Source organism: Argopecten irradians, chromosome 3 (genome assembly GCF_041381155.1).
Source record: "Argopecten irradians isolate NY chromosome 3, Ai_NY, whole genome shotgun sequence".
Taxonomy (NCBI): Eukaryota; Metazoa; Mollusca; class Bivalvia; order Pectinida; family Pectinidae; genus Argopecten; species Argopecten irradians.
The window spans coordinates 29,536,602-29,553,673 of NC_091136.1; the positions used below are offsets into that span (position 1 = coordinate 29,536,602).

Below are 17,072 nucleotides of genomic sequence, written 5' to 3' on the forward strand. Positions count from 1 at the left end.
ACTGTGATTCTTGTTATTTTCAGATATTCTTTCTAGAAGTTATCTGGGAGTTGTGTAAGTACAATTTTCATTGTTGATTACAGCTATTATCGTACATATATTTAACGTTCTCGTTTGTGTGTTAGTTTACTATTATCTACCTTTTCAATATTACACAATTTGTAGTTGTTTAATTTGGCGGAAGATATTTTCACGGTCATTTATCGATACTAATTCGCGGAGAGGAATATTAGACATTACCTCATGATATTAATTCGTGGAAAAGAATATTCGAGCTCACATCTCGATACTAATTCGTGAAGAGGTATTCGAGATCACCTCTCGATACTAATTCATGGGTAGGAATATTCGCGATCACCTCTCGATACTTATTAGTGGGGAGGAATATTTGCGATCACCTCTCGATATTAATTCGTGGGGAGGAATATTAGCGATCACCTCTCGATACTAATTCCTGGGGAGGAATATTAGCGATCAACTCTCGATACTAATTCGTGGGGAGAAATATTCGCGATAACCTTTGGATATCAATTCGTGGAGAGGAATATTCGAGCTCACATCTCGATACTAATTCACGGAGAGGAATATTCCCGATTACCCCTCGATACTAATTCGTGGGGAGGAATATTCGCGATCACCTCTCGATACTAAATCGTGGGGAGGAATATTCGAGCTCACCTCTCGATATCAATTTGTGGAGAGGAATATTCGCGATCACCTCCCAATACTATTTCGTGGGGAGGAATATTCGCGATCACCTCTCGATACATATTAGTGGGGAGGAATATTTGCGATCACCTTTCGATACTAATTCCTGGGAGGAATATTCGCGCATTTGTCAAACAAGAAATCATAACATTGGTTTTTTTATACTGGGAATATAGGTCTAATAACTTTTTCAAAGTTAACCTGAATTTCACGCTGTGATGAATATTAGTTACTCTAATGTATTATCACCCTTATCATTTATGTGTAATGTCCGTGTACTGCCGATATGTATGCCAAAGTATCTGATTTTTGTTTACAGGGCGCGAAAAATTATCTAGGTCAGATTATTACTTCAGAGTAAATCTATAAATACTTTCGTATTATTATTATTTCAGTAAAACACTACACGTGTGTTTGATTATTCAAACATCTGAAGGAACATATTGATTATATTTTGTTTTATTAAAAAAAGATATGTAATATAAATATTTCCCTTCACTGTTCGGTATAGATTTTTTTAAATTTCAAATGTATTATTACTGTTACATAATAATAGTCATCATTTGTTATTGTCAGTTTTCCTTTTTTAGATGGACGAATATGTTAATGACATTACATGTAAATCCAAAAAGGAAACAATTTAAAACTTATTTTATTGAACAAGTTACAATTTTTTCTTATGGAGAAATTAATTATTAATAATTTTATTGAAAAACGCATGCATTAATCAATGAATATCATGAATAGGATCAATGCTCATAATTAAGTTATGATAATCATTCTTTGGGTCCAACATTATAAGCGGTACGTCTAAAACGTCAACAAGATTTTCCTGCTATCTTACGTATAAAGGCAAAGGTATTATATATATATGAATGCGATAATAACACATGTTATCACTTTCTGACGTATCACGTCCACATGTAGCAGTATATACAAAATGTAGAGTGTCTGTGGTGTTATTACCATTTACCCTGATCAGAGACAGAACAGTAGTGTACAAGTGTTATCCAGTATGATATGAATCATAATTCAATTTGACTACTACTGTCAGTTTCAATGGCCGGAGCCTTTTGACCAGCCCTAGGTCAAGCTGACCCCTCGGCCAGGGCTTCCTGTATAACGGTTAGCTGCTGTTGGGTAGCGAGTGTGCCGTTCTGACTCTATAGTCAGGCTTAGTAGTTCGGATTCTAGCTGATCGATTTGTTTTGTTTATGTAATAAACTTTTTAATAAACAACTGACCATATACACGTTTTACTAGAAGTGTTGGTCAGTCAGCCCGAGGAGTAAGAAAATAAGTAGGTCACCAACGTCACATGCGCAGAGCTTTATGTATTCATTGTGCAAGAAGGTCACCGTGAGTTCACGCATTGCAAACAGGCGTATAAGCGTTGGTCATTGGCTAGTGTAATTCATTTAGCGTTTGGTCAGAGTTGAGCAAGGAGCGTGTAGCGGTATAGTGGGGATCTGTATCTCATACAGTGTGTGGAATCTTATCACGGAGTATTAATACTAAAGTAAGTAAAATTTTATAACAATTATTTTAATTTTATGTATGTTATTGTTGGTAATTGTTTTCTTTGATTGCGTAACCAATTTTCATAAAACTCGTGACTTGTTTACTAGTTACGTACAACATGTACTATCGTGTCTATATATTGATAATATGTGATAATGTTATGTTCATGTGTTCATTTTCATTTCAACTTTATCATTTAAATATTAAGATAATTTTTTAACAAATTTATATGATAATTTATTTTTTATTTATTATTTATTTATTATTTATATGAACATTTTGTTGATTTAGTCATAAATAATTTTTCACAAAATAAGTTAAGCATGTTACTAGTTAAACTTCTCATTTCCTTTTCCAACTATTTCATTTATTATATTATTTTTGTTAGTTTTTAATCCTTCTATTTTTTTCATATCCTTTTCCTATTTTGTTTTGCTTTTGTATTTATGTTTTTATAACCTAAAATTTGATAAGAATTTCTTATATTTTGTTTTAATTAATTTAGTTTGAATAAAATATGAATATGTTTACAAGCTTAGCCAACATAGTTTTGGTGTAGGAAAAATGTGAAAATAACAATTAACAATAATAAAAAAATAAAATGATTCAATTAATGAAATTTCCTCATTATATTTATGTTACATTGCATTTAAACCTGTGATTTTCCAGTGTTATATATGAGATAGACTTTTGGATACATGTAGAGTTCAGTGGGTAAATAATTAAAGTAAAATTATTTTTGTTGCAGTACCAAAGATGGGGGATGCGGCCCTAGACTTATCCGCCAAACCTAGTACTTGTTCCCCACCAGACAGAGTTAGTCCACTTCCTGTCAAACCCTGTATACGGAACACTAGTACCTGTGAATCAGGTCGCTCATCTTCATCATCCGTCCATTCACTGACAAACGATTTGGATCATGACATATCTCAGGAGGAACAGAGAAGACGTTCTCCCGGAGAGTATTCTAACCATAGTTCACCAACAAACATTATGGGTGACAAAAGCTCGGATAAGTCCGATGGCGCGTTCACGCCATCTCGACCTTTCAAAATGTACCCCATGGATCAGTTTTCTACATTTAACGGTACAGGGAGTACCCCCACGTCACCGCTATCCCCTATGACGGGGTCATTTGGTATGACAGGTATGTTTGACAGTTCAGCATCATACCCAACCTTTCCTCTCACTCCTCTCACTTCACATCTCATGCAGCGAAAACGACGAGCAGAAAACAGAAGTGAATCTAGCAATGAGAAAAAAACAAAGACTGTCCCAGAAGACAAGAAAGATGAAGCGTACTGGGAGAGACGGCGGAAAAACAACGAGGCAGCAAAGAGGTCAAGGGACTCAAGGAGGTGCAAAGAGGAAGAGATAGCCATGCGAGCTGCTTTCCTTGAACAGGAAAATCTAAAGCTCAGGGCACAAGTGACAATTCTTAAAAACGAGACAGCTAAGTTACATTACATGTTGTATAATAGACTATGATGATTGTGTCTCGGAAATGGCTACGAATGGTGCGTAAATGGTTTATCGAAAGTGCTGCAATAAGTATCCGTGTGTAGTGTGACGAGGAAAGCGTTTTATTTCTCATTTATTCATTTTAATGCCTGGATTAACTGACTAGTTAGATGTTTAAACAATATAATTGTACTGAAATGTTACGAATGAAGGAATCTCGATAGAGACATGGACTCGGGTATCAATATGAGGCGAACATCTTTGTGGTGCCTCAAAAAGATATCATACGAATGTAAAATGGTTATACAGATGTTTCGGGCAGGAGTTTTATAATTCGATCTCGTTGATTACAATCAACATTTAACTTTATCAAATTTTGTTGTCGATGTCATAATAATCAATTGTTTATGCCTAGTCGAGGCATCAAGCATAGTTGTGATGAATATTATTCCTGAAATAGTTATGACGAAAATAGTATTTCTTGAAATAGAAATTATATCATTTGAAATGAAGAAAATTACCCGATCAGAAGAAAAGCTAAGTAATGCATGAGCAGAAGAAAATTTTAGTAATACATGGAGTTCATACTATTGCACTTCCTGATTTTCAAAAAATCTGAAATTAAAAAAAATCTGAATATGTATTTTAAGCAGAAAAAATGACACAAAATGAACAATGGCTTAAGTGCCAATTTACGCTTGTATTAACGAACAAATTTCACCAACATCATTTTTTACATATAGCATAATGTAGACATGTAAGTTATAAATGTGTTTGTTTATTTGAATGTTTCAGTTTATATGTATATGTATATCTATATCGTTCATTTTTATCGTAGTGCTATTTTAATACTTGTAGATGATAGTTAATGAGAGAGCGTTAATAATCACACAGACAGCTATCGCCATATTGTCTAGAATGTTTCCCATTTTACTTGATATACAATATCGCATATCTATTTTACATGCTTAGTATTGTTCGTTTATGCAGATAAATTCATGTACTAAAAATCGTAATATTATTGATTTGTTTTAATTTTCGACAGAAATTAACCCTTATTAGTATTCTTTGGTAATAGTAAATAAATATCAATTATAATACAAATAAATACGAATGTTTCTCTTGTTTAAAATATGTTTTTATGTGTATTCTGTGACAGTTAAGTAAAAATAAGCGAGAAAAGGGGATGAAATCATCATGTTCGTTATTTTTAGGTTAATGATCTTCCATGTTAACAAAACCTTTAGTATTGAAAAGATATTTTCGTTTGGAAGTGTAAAAGAATCCGTGAAAGTATTATTGTTATATATACATTGTATATTGAAGAAAGTGCTTTAATTTTGACCAAATATGTTCAATACATCACGTATTTGTACCAAATAACTGTTATACTAAAATTAGACTACCTGTTTGGGTTACTTCGTCTTACACATGTAATACACGTGCATGATCTGAATGATATTTGTGCTAGAGAATAGGATATGTATATTTTTGTAATGAACAAAATCAATGGTACGAAATCTAGTTGTCATCATTTTGAACACATCATATTATATCATTCGTATTGTTAAACATTTTGTAAGAAGAAAATAAATAAGTAATGTGAAGATATGTAGTTTTCTGTATTTGTTCTTTTTCTAATCGATTTCATTTGAGTGATTTCACCAGTTTAATTCATATGATTAATAGTTATATAACATAAAGAAAAGCCTACACAAGTTTTCTCAAAGAATCGTACCCGTAATCTTGAAGATAATAATGTTTTTGTATCAGCATGTTAGGGTACGTCTAATTATATTCATATTCACCAAAGAAAAAATCGACTCCGTTTGAAGACGTATTCGATGTCTCTGTATACATTCTATAGGCGATGGGATACTAATTGGATGTACTTGACCACAGTGGACAAGGAGGCGGATTGATGTCCATCCGCCTTGTAGGATAGTTAATTATAATTTCGTGTCCGTAACATTGTGTCAATGCCACACCTATATTTCCAAGGTCAGTCCGGATACTGATGTACGGGTAGAAAAAGGGCGAATTCGAGATAAACATGTTTTCACTAACAACACCAGCGATTATAAAGACATCGGTTGCTAAATTCAAACTCATACTCTGATATGAATAATATATTTACTCAAAACTACAAAACTACACTTTGAATATTGATTACAAAAAAAGCTTCATTAATTAAAAGAAAAACACTTTCATTTTACTAGAGTAATATTTCTGTATATTTGTTTAGTGTATTCTTCCCTCTAACTACTGTAATGAACGCTTGTCTTCAAGTTAACCATATTACTTTCATTTTCATTTTACAATGTATGTACTTTCATTTTACCATTATTCCTTGACAACTGTGGGTTTTGTTTGAACTGGAAATTTACAGATGATATAATGGGTCAGTTGTTGAAATGTATAGATGTAAGATGTACTCTATATCGTTGGCCAGTGGCCATTTCATTTGTTCTCGAGGTCAGTTTCAGATAATTACGCCATACTTGCACAATTCATCCATTGCGTTCGACTTTTATAAAATATTGCATAAGAGACAGTGAACTTTTAGCCTCATTGTAACAAATAGAGCGAATCGTTTGTGTGATTATATAATACCTGGAGCGCTTATGACCATGTCCACGGGTCCGTGTTTATCCAGCGATATCGGCAATACACGGACATTACATCACCCGATCTAACATAGGGGAAGTGACCAATGGCTAGTACGCAGTGTAGGTCAGTTTGTATAGTGGTTAGTTAATCCGTGAGTCAATACACCGAATACACATATACTTAAAGCACTCCGCTTTTAAACGTGTCTAGCTAAATTTGTCCACACGCAGAATCATTTCAATTTATCAGATGTAAATAGCTTTGCTTTGACCTCTACACTCTCATACAAAAAATTATGCATCCGTCATATTATTTCCGACGAGAATAAAATGTTTAAGAAATTTTGCCATAACGAACATATATATCCAAAATTAAGAGCAACTGTTTCAGTACCAAACTTCAGTTCTTTAAACAATTCAACACGTTAGTAAGCAAGGGTCCATTCACCTTTCTCGGGTCACCAAATGTTCAGGGTCAACTTCATTACAGACTCCTATGGGACCAGTATTATTACCCTATCAGCATGTAGTTGCGACATAGCTGCACTTTTCACCTTTCGGGGAGGGGGGGCATAGAAAGACGTCTTAGTTGAGTAACCTCAGTGAATCACCAAAACGGTCACGCCCTCCGACGCTCAATGTATTGTTATCATCTGACATCCAACCACAATTACGTCACGTCGTCTAGAGGTCAGTCATCACTCTAGGTCAAAGGTCATCTAACTGGACCATTCCTCACGCCGTCCCAGACTCTTGTGAGCTGATGGGGACGAATTGTCCAAACTGCGGCCAACAGGTTATTAGATAACTATTACCAGCTGGTCTCTTCGTCCTTCAGGCAAGTCCATGTAACAAAGAAAATTACAGCGATTAGGCCTGACGGCCTCCGGCGCCATTGCCAAGTCGCCATGGCAACACGACGTAACGAGAGGACTGCCTAATGACCGTTACGTATTGCTAATGGTAACCTTGTATAATTAGTGCTTCTTTTGAAGCAAAGCAAATCTTACCAGCATCCAATGATGCTTGGTTATAAAACACTTATAACAGGGGAGCTGGCATTTACCAATGGAATCTCTTTGCAATTAAATAAAGTATGTACCATATTTTGTCTTTAAAATATTTAACTAATAGTGTTTTTATAGCATCAATGCTTCCATTGTTTTAGCTGATAATAATTTTGACGCTGAATTTTCTCTTCTAGGTATTTTATAGACAATGTTGCATTCACAGGAGAAAAGAGAAAACACTTTTTATATATTTTTTTTTCAATTAAAATTAGTAAATAATTAAACCTTATAGATATTTTATTGAAATTGGTGGATATTTTTTTTTTGAAAATGAGTCCAATTTGATTTCCGGATCGACAAAGGTTGGAGATATCTAATGGTTGTTCCACCGGCAGTCATATCTTTCAATGGGTTACGTCATCCAGACAAACATAGCAATCCCTGTGACGTACTTTGACGTAACATTGTATCCCTGATCAGGTAGACTCCCTGGCGTAATAATATGCTACACCACACTTCATGTTACGTCATCACAATCCTAGCATTACCTGTGCTGAAGTTAATTTAATTGATAATGAATTTTCTTGATATTTGATTTATATGTTTAATCCAGAAATTATTTCTACAATGAAGATGTTAGTATTCGAATTACACGTGAGTTGAAATTGTATTTCGATTTTTTTTGGTCTTCTGTAAAATTAAAAACAGTCCCTTTATTACCTATAAAAAAAGGAAATAACACGGTGAAAAATCTAAATGATTCTATTTTTACCATACGACAATAGCAACAATTTATTATTTGAAACATTTAATCATGTATTGGCATTCTTCATCTTAAAAAATAATCTAAAAGCTGTCAAGGAAATTGAACAAGTAAATAACGTGCTAATTCTTGATAAAGGACAGTATCGAGAGTACTACAATCTGCGTGAAATTCTATTCATTGTCAAGCTATGAATATGTTACATATCTTATTATTTATGGAAAGGCTTCAGGGTCAAAAGTTCTGGTAATGGAAATCCAATGGAATGAACCTATGAACCAGATCAAACAAAACCCCAGAATTGTACACGGAAAGGTAAAAAGCTAATAACTAATGAAAAACATTGATACAATTAACGATATTTCTAACATCTGAAGTACATTGTACCATGTTAAAAGTTGTTGAAGAAATTACGGGAAAACTAATCCGCAATCACTTATTTTCTACGCTATCACACACAGCGTCATGCCGACGTATTCAGTAGCTGCAGACCCATACTGGTGCACTAGAAACCTCATTCTGATCACAACATTACAAATGAGTTCTATCGATAATTAAACTGTAAATGGATATTTATCTGGGGGTTGATAATAAATAACATTGTATGGCCTTTTGTTTTAAGTTTTTGAAGAACTTAAGGCTTTCTTTTATCACAACGGTCGCCACAAATGCACACATCGGAAACTGTTGAATAGGAATCCAATGTCCGGCGGAAGTGACGTAGGTCGTTTGTTGTCTTATTGTTTACTAACAATTAACAGCATCTTACCGGTGGAAACACGGATGTGAACTTACCGTGGTTGGTTGTTTATCTATTCAATCATCGTATGATTTGTTTCCTATAGTAGTGAGTAATAAGTCGGACATATAACCATATATCACTACTCAAGTTCTGGTGGTGATATCGATGTAATCATTCTTTCATCATACGACTTACAATGTAGCTTATTTTGCAGCGATGAATATCCAAATGAGGATATACGGAGTGATAGACGATCAAATAAGTAGACCAGATCAGTTTTGTAACACAATAAGGAGACTAGATCTGGGTTGGGTGTAACACTGGGGGAGACTAGATCAGGATTGGGTGTAACACTATGGGGAGACTAGATCAGGGTTGGGTGTAACACTATGGGGAGACTAGATCAGGGTTGGGTGTAACACTATGGGGAGACTAGATCAGGGTTGGGTGTAACACTATGGTGAGACTAGATCAGGGTTGGGTGTAACACTTTGGTGAGACCAGATCAGGGTTGGGTGTAACACTATGAGGAGACTAGATCAGGGTTGGGTGTAACACTATGGAGAGACTAGATCAGGGTTGGATGTAACACTATGGTGAGACCAGATCAGGGTTGGGTGTAACACTATGGTGAGACTAGATCAGGGTTGGGTGTAACGCTATGGGGAGATCAGATCAGTGTTGGATGTAACATTATAGGAAGACAATATCAGGGTTGGGTGTAACTCTATGGTGAGACCAGATCAGTGTCGGGTGTTACGCTATGGGGAGACCAGATCAGGGTTTGGTATAACATTATGGGGGCAGACCAGGGTTGGATGTAACACTATGAGGAGATCAGATCTGAGTTGGGTGTAACTCTATGGGGAGACTAGATCAGAGTTGGGTGTGACACTATGGGGAGACCAGACCAATGTTGGGTGTAACACTATGGTGAGACTAGATCAGGGTTAGGTGTAACACTATGGTGAGACTAGATCAGGGTTGGATGTAACACTATGGGGAGACCAGATTGGGGTTGCGTGTAACACTATGGGGAGACTAGATTAGGGTTGGATGTAACACTATGGTGAGACTAGATCAGGGTTGGATGTAACTCTATGGTGAGACCAGATCAGGTTTGGGTGTAATACGATGTGTAGACCAGATAAATGTTTGGTGTAACCCTATAGTGAGACTAATTCAGGGTTGGGTGTAACACTATGGTGAGACTAGATCAGGGTTGGGTGTAACACTATGGTGAGACTAGATCAGGGTTGGGTGTAACACTATGGTGAGACTAGATCAGGGTTGTGGTGTAACTCTATGGTGAGACCAGATCAGGTTTGGGTGTAATACGATGTGTAGACCAGATAAATGTTTGGTGTAACCCTATAGTGAGACTAGATCAGGGTTGGGTGTAACACTATGGTGAGACTAGATCAGGGTTGGGTGTAACACTATGGTGAGACTAGATCAGGGTTGGGTGTAACACTATGGTGAGACTAGATCAGGGTTGGGTGTAACACTATGGTGAGACCAGATCAGGGTTGGGTGTAACACTATGAGGAGACTAGATCAGGGTTGGGTGTAACACTATGGAGAGACTAGATCAGGGTTGGATGTAACACTATGGTGAGACCAGATCAGGGTTGGGTGTAACACTATGGTGAGACTAGATCAGGGTTGGGTGTAACGCTATGGGGAGATCAGATCAGGGTTGGGTGTAACACTATAGGAAGACAATATCAGGGTTTGGTGTAACTCTATGGTGAGACCAGATCAGTGTCGTGTGTAACACTATGGGGAGACCAGATCAGGGTTTGGTATAACATTATGGGGGGAGACCAGGGTTGGATGTAACACTATGAGGAGATCAGATCAGAGTTGGGTGTAACTCTATGGGGAGACTAGATCAGAGTTGGGTGTGACACTATGGGGAGACCAGACCAATGTTGGGTGTAACACTATGGTGAAACTAGATCAGGGTTGGGTGTAACACTATGGTGAGACTAGATCAGGGTTGGGTGTAACACTATGGTGAGACTAGATCATGGTTGGGTGTAACACTATGGTGAGACTAGATCAGGGTTGGGTGTAACACTATGGTGAGACTAGATCAGGGTTGGGTGTAACTCTATGGTGAGACTAAATAAGGGTTGGGTGTAAAACTATGGTGAGACTAGATCAGGGTTGGATGTAAAACTATGGTGAAACTAGATCAGGGTTGGATGTAACACTATGAGGAGACTAGATCAGGGTTGGGTGTAACACTATGGTGAGACTAGATCAGGGTTGGGTGTAACACTATGGTGAGACTAGATCAGGGTTGGGTGTAACACTTTGGTGAGACTAGATCAGGGTTGGGTGTAACACTTTGGTGAGACTAGATCAGGGTTGGGTGTAACACTATGGTGAGACTAGATCAGGGTTGGGTGTAACTGTATGGTGAGACTAGATCAGGGTTGGTGTAACACTATGGTGAGACTAGATCAGGGTTGGATGTAACACTTTGGTGAGACTAGATCAGGGTTGGGTGTAACACTATGGTGAGACTAGATCAGGGTTGGGTGTAACACTATGGTGAGACTAGATCAGGGTTGGGTGTAACACTATGGTGAGACTAGATCAGGGTTGGGTGTAACACTATGGTGAGACTAGATCAGGGTTGGGTGTAACACTATTGGTGAGACTAGATCAGGGTTGGGTGTAACACTATGGTGAGACTAGATCAGGGTTGGGTGTAACGCTATGGTGAGACCAGATCAGGGTTGGGTGTAACACTATGAGGAGACTAGATCAGGGTTGGGTGTAACACTATGGAGAGACTAGATCAGGGTTGGATGTAACACTATGGTGAGACCAGATCAGGGTTGGGTGTAACACTATGGTGAGACTAGATCAGGGTTGGGTGTAACGCTATGGGGAGATCAGATCAGGGTTGGGTGTAACACTATGGGGAGACTAGATCAGGGTTGGGTGTAACACTATGGTGAGACTAGATCAGGGTTGGGTGTAACACTATGGTGAGACCAGATCAGGGTTGGGTGTAACACTATGTGGAGACTAGATCAGGGTTGGGTGTAACACTATGGGGAGACCAGATCAGGGTTTGGTGTAACACTATGGGGAGACTAGATCAGGGTTGGGTGTAACACTATGGGGAGACCAGATCAGGGTTGCGTGTAACACTATGGTGAGACCAGATCAGGGTTGCGTGTAACATTATGTGGAGACTAGATCAGGGTTGGGTGTAACACTATGGGGAGACCAGATCAGGGTTGGGTGTAACACTATGGTGAGACTAGATCAGGGTTGGGTGTAACTCTATGGGGAGACTAGATCAGGGTTGGGTGTAACACTATGGGGAGACTAGATCAGGGTTGGGTGTAACACTATGGGGAGACTAGATCAGGGTTGGGTGTAACTCTATGGTGAGACCAGATCAGGGTTGGGTGTAACACTATGGGGAGACTAGATCAGGGTTGGGTGTAACACTATGGTGAGACTAGATCAGGGTTGGATGTAACACTATGGTGAGACTAGATCAGGGTTGGGTGTAACACTATGGTGAGACTAGATCAGGGTTGGGTGTAACACTATGGTGAGACTAGATCAGGGTTGGGTGTAACACTATGGTGAGACTAGATCAGGGTTGGATGTAACACTTTGGTGAGACTAGATCAGGGTTGGGTGTAACACTTTGGTGAGACTAGATCAGGGTTGGGTGTAACACTATGGTGAGACTAGATCAGGGTTGGGTGTAACTGTATGGTGAGACTAGATCAGGGTTGGGTGTAACACTATGGTGAGACTAGATCAGGGTTGGGTGTAACACTATGGTGAGACTAGATCAGGGTTGGGTGTAACACTATGGTGAGACTAGATCAGGGTTGGGTGTAACACTATGGTGAGACTAGATCAGGGTTGGGTGTAACACTTTGGTGAGACTAGATCAGGGTTGGGTGTAACACTATGGGGAGACTAGATCAGGGTTGGATGTAACACTATGGTGAGACCAGATCAGGGTTGGGTGTAACACTATGGTGAGACTAGATCAGGGTTGGGTGTAACGCTATGGTGAGACCAGATCAGGGTTGGGTGTAACACTATGGAAGGAAGACAATATCAGGGTTGGGTGTAACTCTATGGTGAGACCAGATCAGTGTCGGGTGTTACACTATGGGGAGACCAGATCAGGGTTTGGTATAACATTATGGGGGGAGACCAGGGTTGGATGTAACACTATGAGGAGATCAGATCAGAGTTGGGTGTAACTCTATGGGGAGACTAGATCAGAGTTGGGTGTAACACTATGGGGAGACCAGACCAATGTTGGGTGTAACACTATGGTGAGACTAGATCAGGGTTGGGTGTAACACTATGGTGAGACTAGATCAGGGTTGGATGTAACACTATGGGGAGACCAGATCAGGGTTGCGTGTAACACTATGGGGAGACTAGATTAGGGTTGGATGTAACACTATGGTGAGACTAGATCAGGGTTGGATGTAACTCTATGGGGAGACTAGATCAGAGTTGGGTGTGACACTATGGGGAGACCAGACCAATGTTGGGTAACCAATGTTGGGTGTAACACTATGGTGAGACTAGATCAGGGTTGGGTGTAACACTATGGGGAGACTAGATCAGGGTTGGGTGTAACACTATGGTGAGACTAGATCAGGGTTGGGTGTAACTCTATGGTGAGACTAGATCAGGGTTGGGTGTAACACTATGGGGAGACTAGATCAGGGTTGGGTGTAACACTATGGTGAGACTAGATCAGGGTTGGGTGTAACACTATGGTGAGACTAGATCAGGGTTGGTTGTAACACTATGGTGAGACTAGATCAAGGTTGGGTGTAACACTATGGTGAGACTAGATCAGGGTTGGGTGTAACACTATGGTGAGACTAGATCAGGGTTGGGTGTAACACAATGGTGAGACTAGATCAGGGTTGGGTGTAACACTATGGTGAGACTAGATCAGGGTTGGGTGTAACACTTTGGTGAGACTAGATCAGGGTTGGGTGTAACACTATGGTGAGACTAGATCAGGGTTGGGTGTAACACTATGGTGAGACTAGATCAGGGTTGGGTGTAACTCTATGGTGAGACTAAATCAGGGTTGGGTGTAAAACTATGGTGAGACTAGATCAGGGTTGGATGTAAAACTATGGTGAAACTAGATCAGGGTTGGATGTAACACTATGAGGAGACTAGATCGGGGTTGGGTGTAACACTTTGGTGAGACTAGATCAGGGTTGGGTGTAACACTATGGTGAGACTAGATCAGGGTTGGATGTAACACTTTGGTGAGACTAGATCAGGGTTGGGTGTAACACTTTGGTGAGACTAGATCAGGGTTGGGTGTAACACTATGGTGAGACTAGATCAGGGTTGGGTGTAACTGTATGGTGAGACTAGATCAGGGTTGGTGTAACACTATGGTGAGACTAGATCAGGGTTGGATGTAACACTTTGGTGAGACTAGATCAGGGTTGGGTGTAACACTTTGGTGAGACTAGATCAGGGTTGGTGTAACACTATGGTGAGACTAGATCAGGGTTGGATGTAACACTTTAGTGAGACTAGATCAGGGTTGGGTGTAACACTTTGGTGAGACTAGATCAGGGTTGGATGTTACACTATGAGGAGACTAGATCAGGGTTGGGTGTAACACTATGGTGAGACTAGATCAGGGTTGGGTGTAACACTATGGTGAGACTAGATCAGGGTTGGGTGTAACACTATGGTGAGACTAGATCAGGGTTGGGTGTAACACTATGGTGAGACTAGATCAGGGTTGGGTGTAACTCTATGGTGAGACCAGATCAGTTTTGGGTGTAATACTATGTGTAGACCAGATAAATGCTTGGTGTAACCCTATGGTGAGACCAGATCAGGGTTGGGTTTAACAGTATGTGGAGACTAGATCAGCGTTGGGTGTAATATTTTAATATTTCCAGAGGTCTTGGAACACTTCATCGAGACAAGATCATGGCCGCTCGCAATATTTATGGTCAAATGTAATTTGTCGTTTCAAAAGGTTTTGTTTGAGGCATGCGCGGTATCTTTTCTTAGCAAAATCAAAGTTTGCAAATATATACAACCGACGATTAGTTTCCTGTTTGTGCTTTCCTGATTTGCATAATAATGAGGTTATAATGATTTGTACATGTATGCCACATGTATATCCGCCCTCAATTCTATTACAGCATATGTGTTTAGTCAGAAAATTTAAATAGAAAAATTAACTCCGGCCATAGTGATGACCAGATCTAGGATCTAATCACTCATTATTACACAATGATAAACACTGTATTACATGACCTAAGTTTACTCGTATACAGATCGGGCTAATTCCGTGGTATAAACATCAGTATTTACTTCATCTAATATAAAATTAAATCTTGTCACGGAGCGATGTGAATGAATGAGAAACATCTGTATAATTTGCTAGAATTGAATAACAGAGATTAGAATTAATCATTAAACAACCGTGTGGTCAGTATGTGGTCAGTGTTTGGCGTGATCATACTTCATCTATGTACTTATCTCTAATAGACCATTAATGATTTCTGACGGAGAGTTAATCCATTACAAACTTCGACAGGTGACGTGCATTTGTGTAATTCACGTGCAATCCACTTGACCAACAGGGATTATTTTTTCATGGTCAGTGTCGTCCAGTTTCCATAAAGGGCTGATGCGGACAAATCTAATAAAAGAGGGGCCTTTGTTTGTGATATGACACTTCTGACAGCCCTCCCTTGAGTACTGCACTGTTAGTGACCATTACGACGGTATTGTCCAAACTCAGTTTCACATTCTCTCGCAATTGATTCGGACATGGTCATCCGGCTGGTCACCTGTAAATTATGGATCGGTCTCGGACAGTTGAGTTATATAACCAGTCCGCTCGGCCAGTCGGCGATCCGGGCCAAATCGGGTACATTATTGTGCAGCGCTATTGTAGCGGTCAGTTCTGTAATGCATGCATTGTCCAGTGGTTTATGGGCATCGTCCGGATTTATTTAGGGAAACCAATCATAAAGTTCCCAGTTGGAAGTGGATTTAATTGGCATGGACTGCAGTCTGCAATCCTTGTGGCATTTTGCGTTAATTTTAGATTTCCGCGTCTTGTAATCTGGTCTTTGACAATAACGCTGGTGTCAGAAAATGTCTGTTGGGACGTCAGATTCCCGCGGGATGGGTATTACGGTGGTCACTCAGACGTCTTCCTTACTCACACAGTTCCTTAAACTGTTTCTCTACATGGCATCAAAAGTTTGGCCAATGTACAAAGGTCAAGACCTGTAGACGAAAGATAGAATCAAACCCGAAATATTATTGCGTTCTGTGGTGGAGGAAGATATATCAATATTTATGCAACTGAGAGGCGCCTGACTAACTTGTGATAACGGGTAAACACGTCAGCTAAACCTTGTTTAGAGTTTCAATCATTGTTCATGTCGAGGCTATTTTGGCGTTTGGCTTACAGACCTCCCTTGGTCAGTTGTAAAGTCCGAGATACATGGCCCTTATCTCGTGCGCTGCGGTCAGCCCGACTTCTGTCAGATTTGTGTAAGAAAATTAGCTTTCACACACTCCAGCTAAAATGCCAGTCCGCCAGTTGCCCGCCTGCTTCCATGTATATTTCCAAGGTCAAACAAAACCATCCGGTACTTTATGAATGTAGCTGGGCATCAAATACATACACTTAATTTTATTCTAATGTCACGAATATCGTTAATTAATCTAGCGCAGAGAAACAATTTACAAATCACTACTATTAAAAGAAAGTTAACATGCTTTTAATTAAGGAATATTTCACCTACCATATATACACTGTACCCAAAATTTATCCAAAAAATAAGAAACATTTGCCGTCTCACGATACCTCTTTGTTAAATTACATTATTTAATATTCTTGATTTTTATTTTATGATTTAAAAATTCCGCTTAGTTGTGCTTTACAAATTATGTATTCTCTTCTGCAAGTTCTATTCAAACATTTACTGTTGGTGAGCTACAACAAGTAAAGTTTAGTATTAAAAAAGACTCAATTAATCAATATTGTCAGTTTTATAACACTGTATTATGTAAGTTTATTGAATCATATTTTAAAACTTACTGATATTCGTTATAACTGCATATAAAATAATGTACGGTTTATAAAAGGCAAATTTGATAAAATCGCGTGACTGTCTTTCACAATTATAGTTTTTGAATAAGTCAAAATCAATTGCTACATATTTAAGTAACTTGAGCCT

The 17,072-nt window shown here is 38.7% G+C and overlaps 1 protein-coding gene across 1 annotated transcript; it reads left to right on the plus strand.

The window, feature by feature from the left end:
• The first annotated feature begins 2,117 nt into the window (after positions 1-2,117).
• LOC138318143 (D site-binding protein-like) lies at positions 2,118-5,301 on the plus strand. The gene is made up of 2 exons (XM_069260273.1): positions 2,118-2,227; positions 2,978-5,301. The coding sequence occupies exon 2, from the start codon at positions 2,986-2,988 to the stop codon at positions 3,715-3,717; it is 732 nt and encodes a 243-aa protein (XP_069116374.1). The 5' UTR covers positions 2,118-2,227; positions 2,978-2,985; the 3' UTR covers positions 3,718-5,301.
• The last annotated feature ends 11,771 nt before the right edge of the window (positions 5,302-17,072 follow it).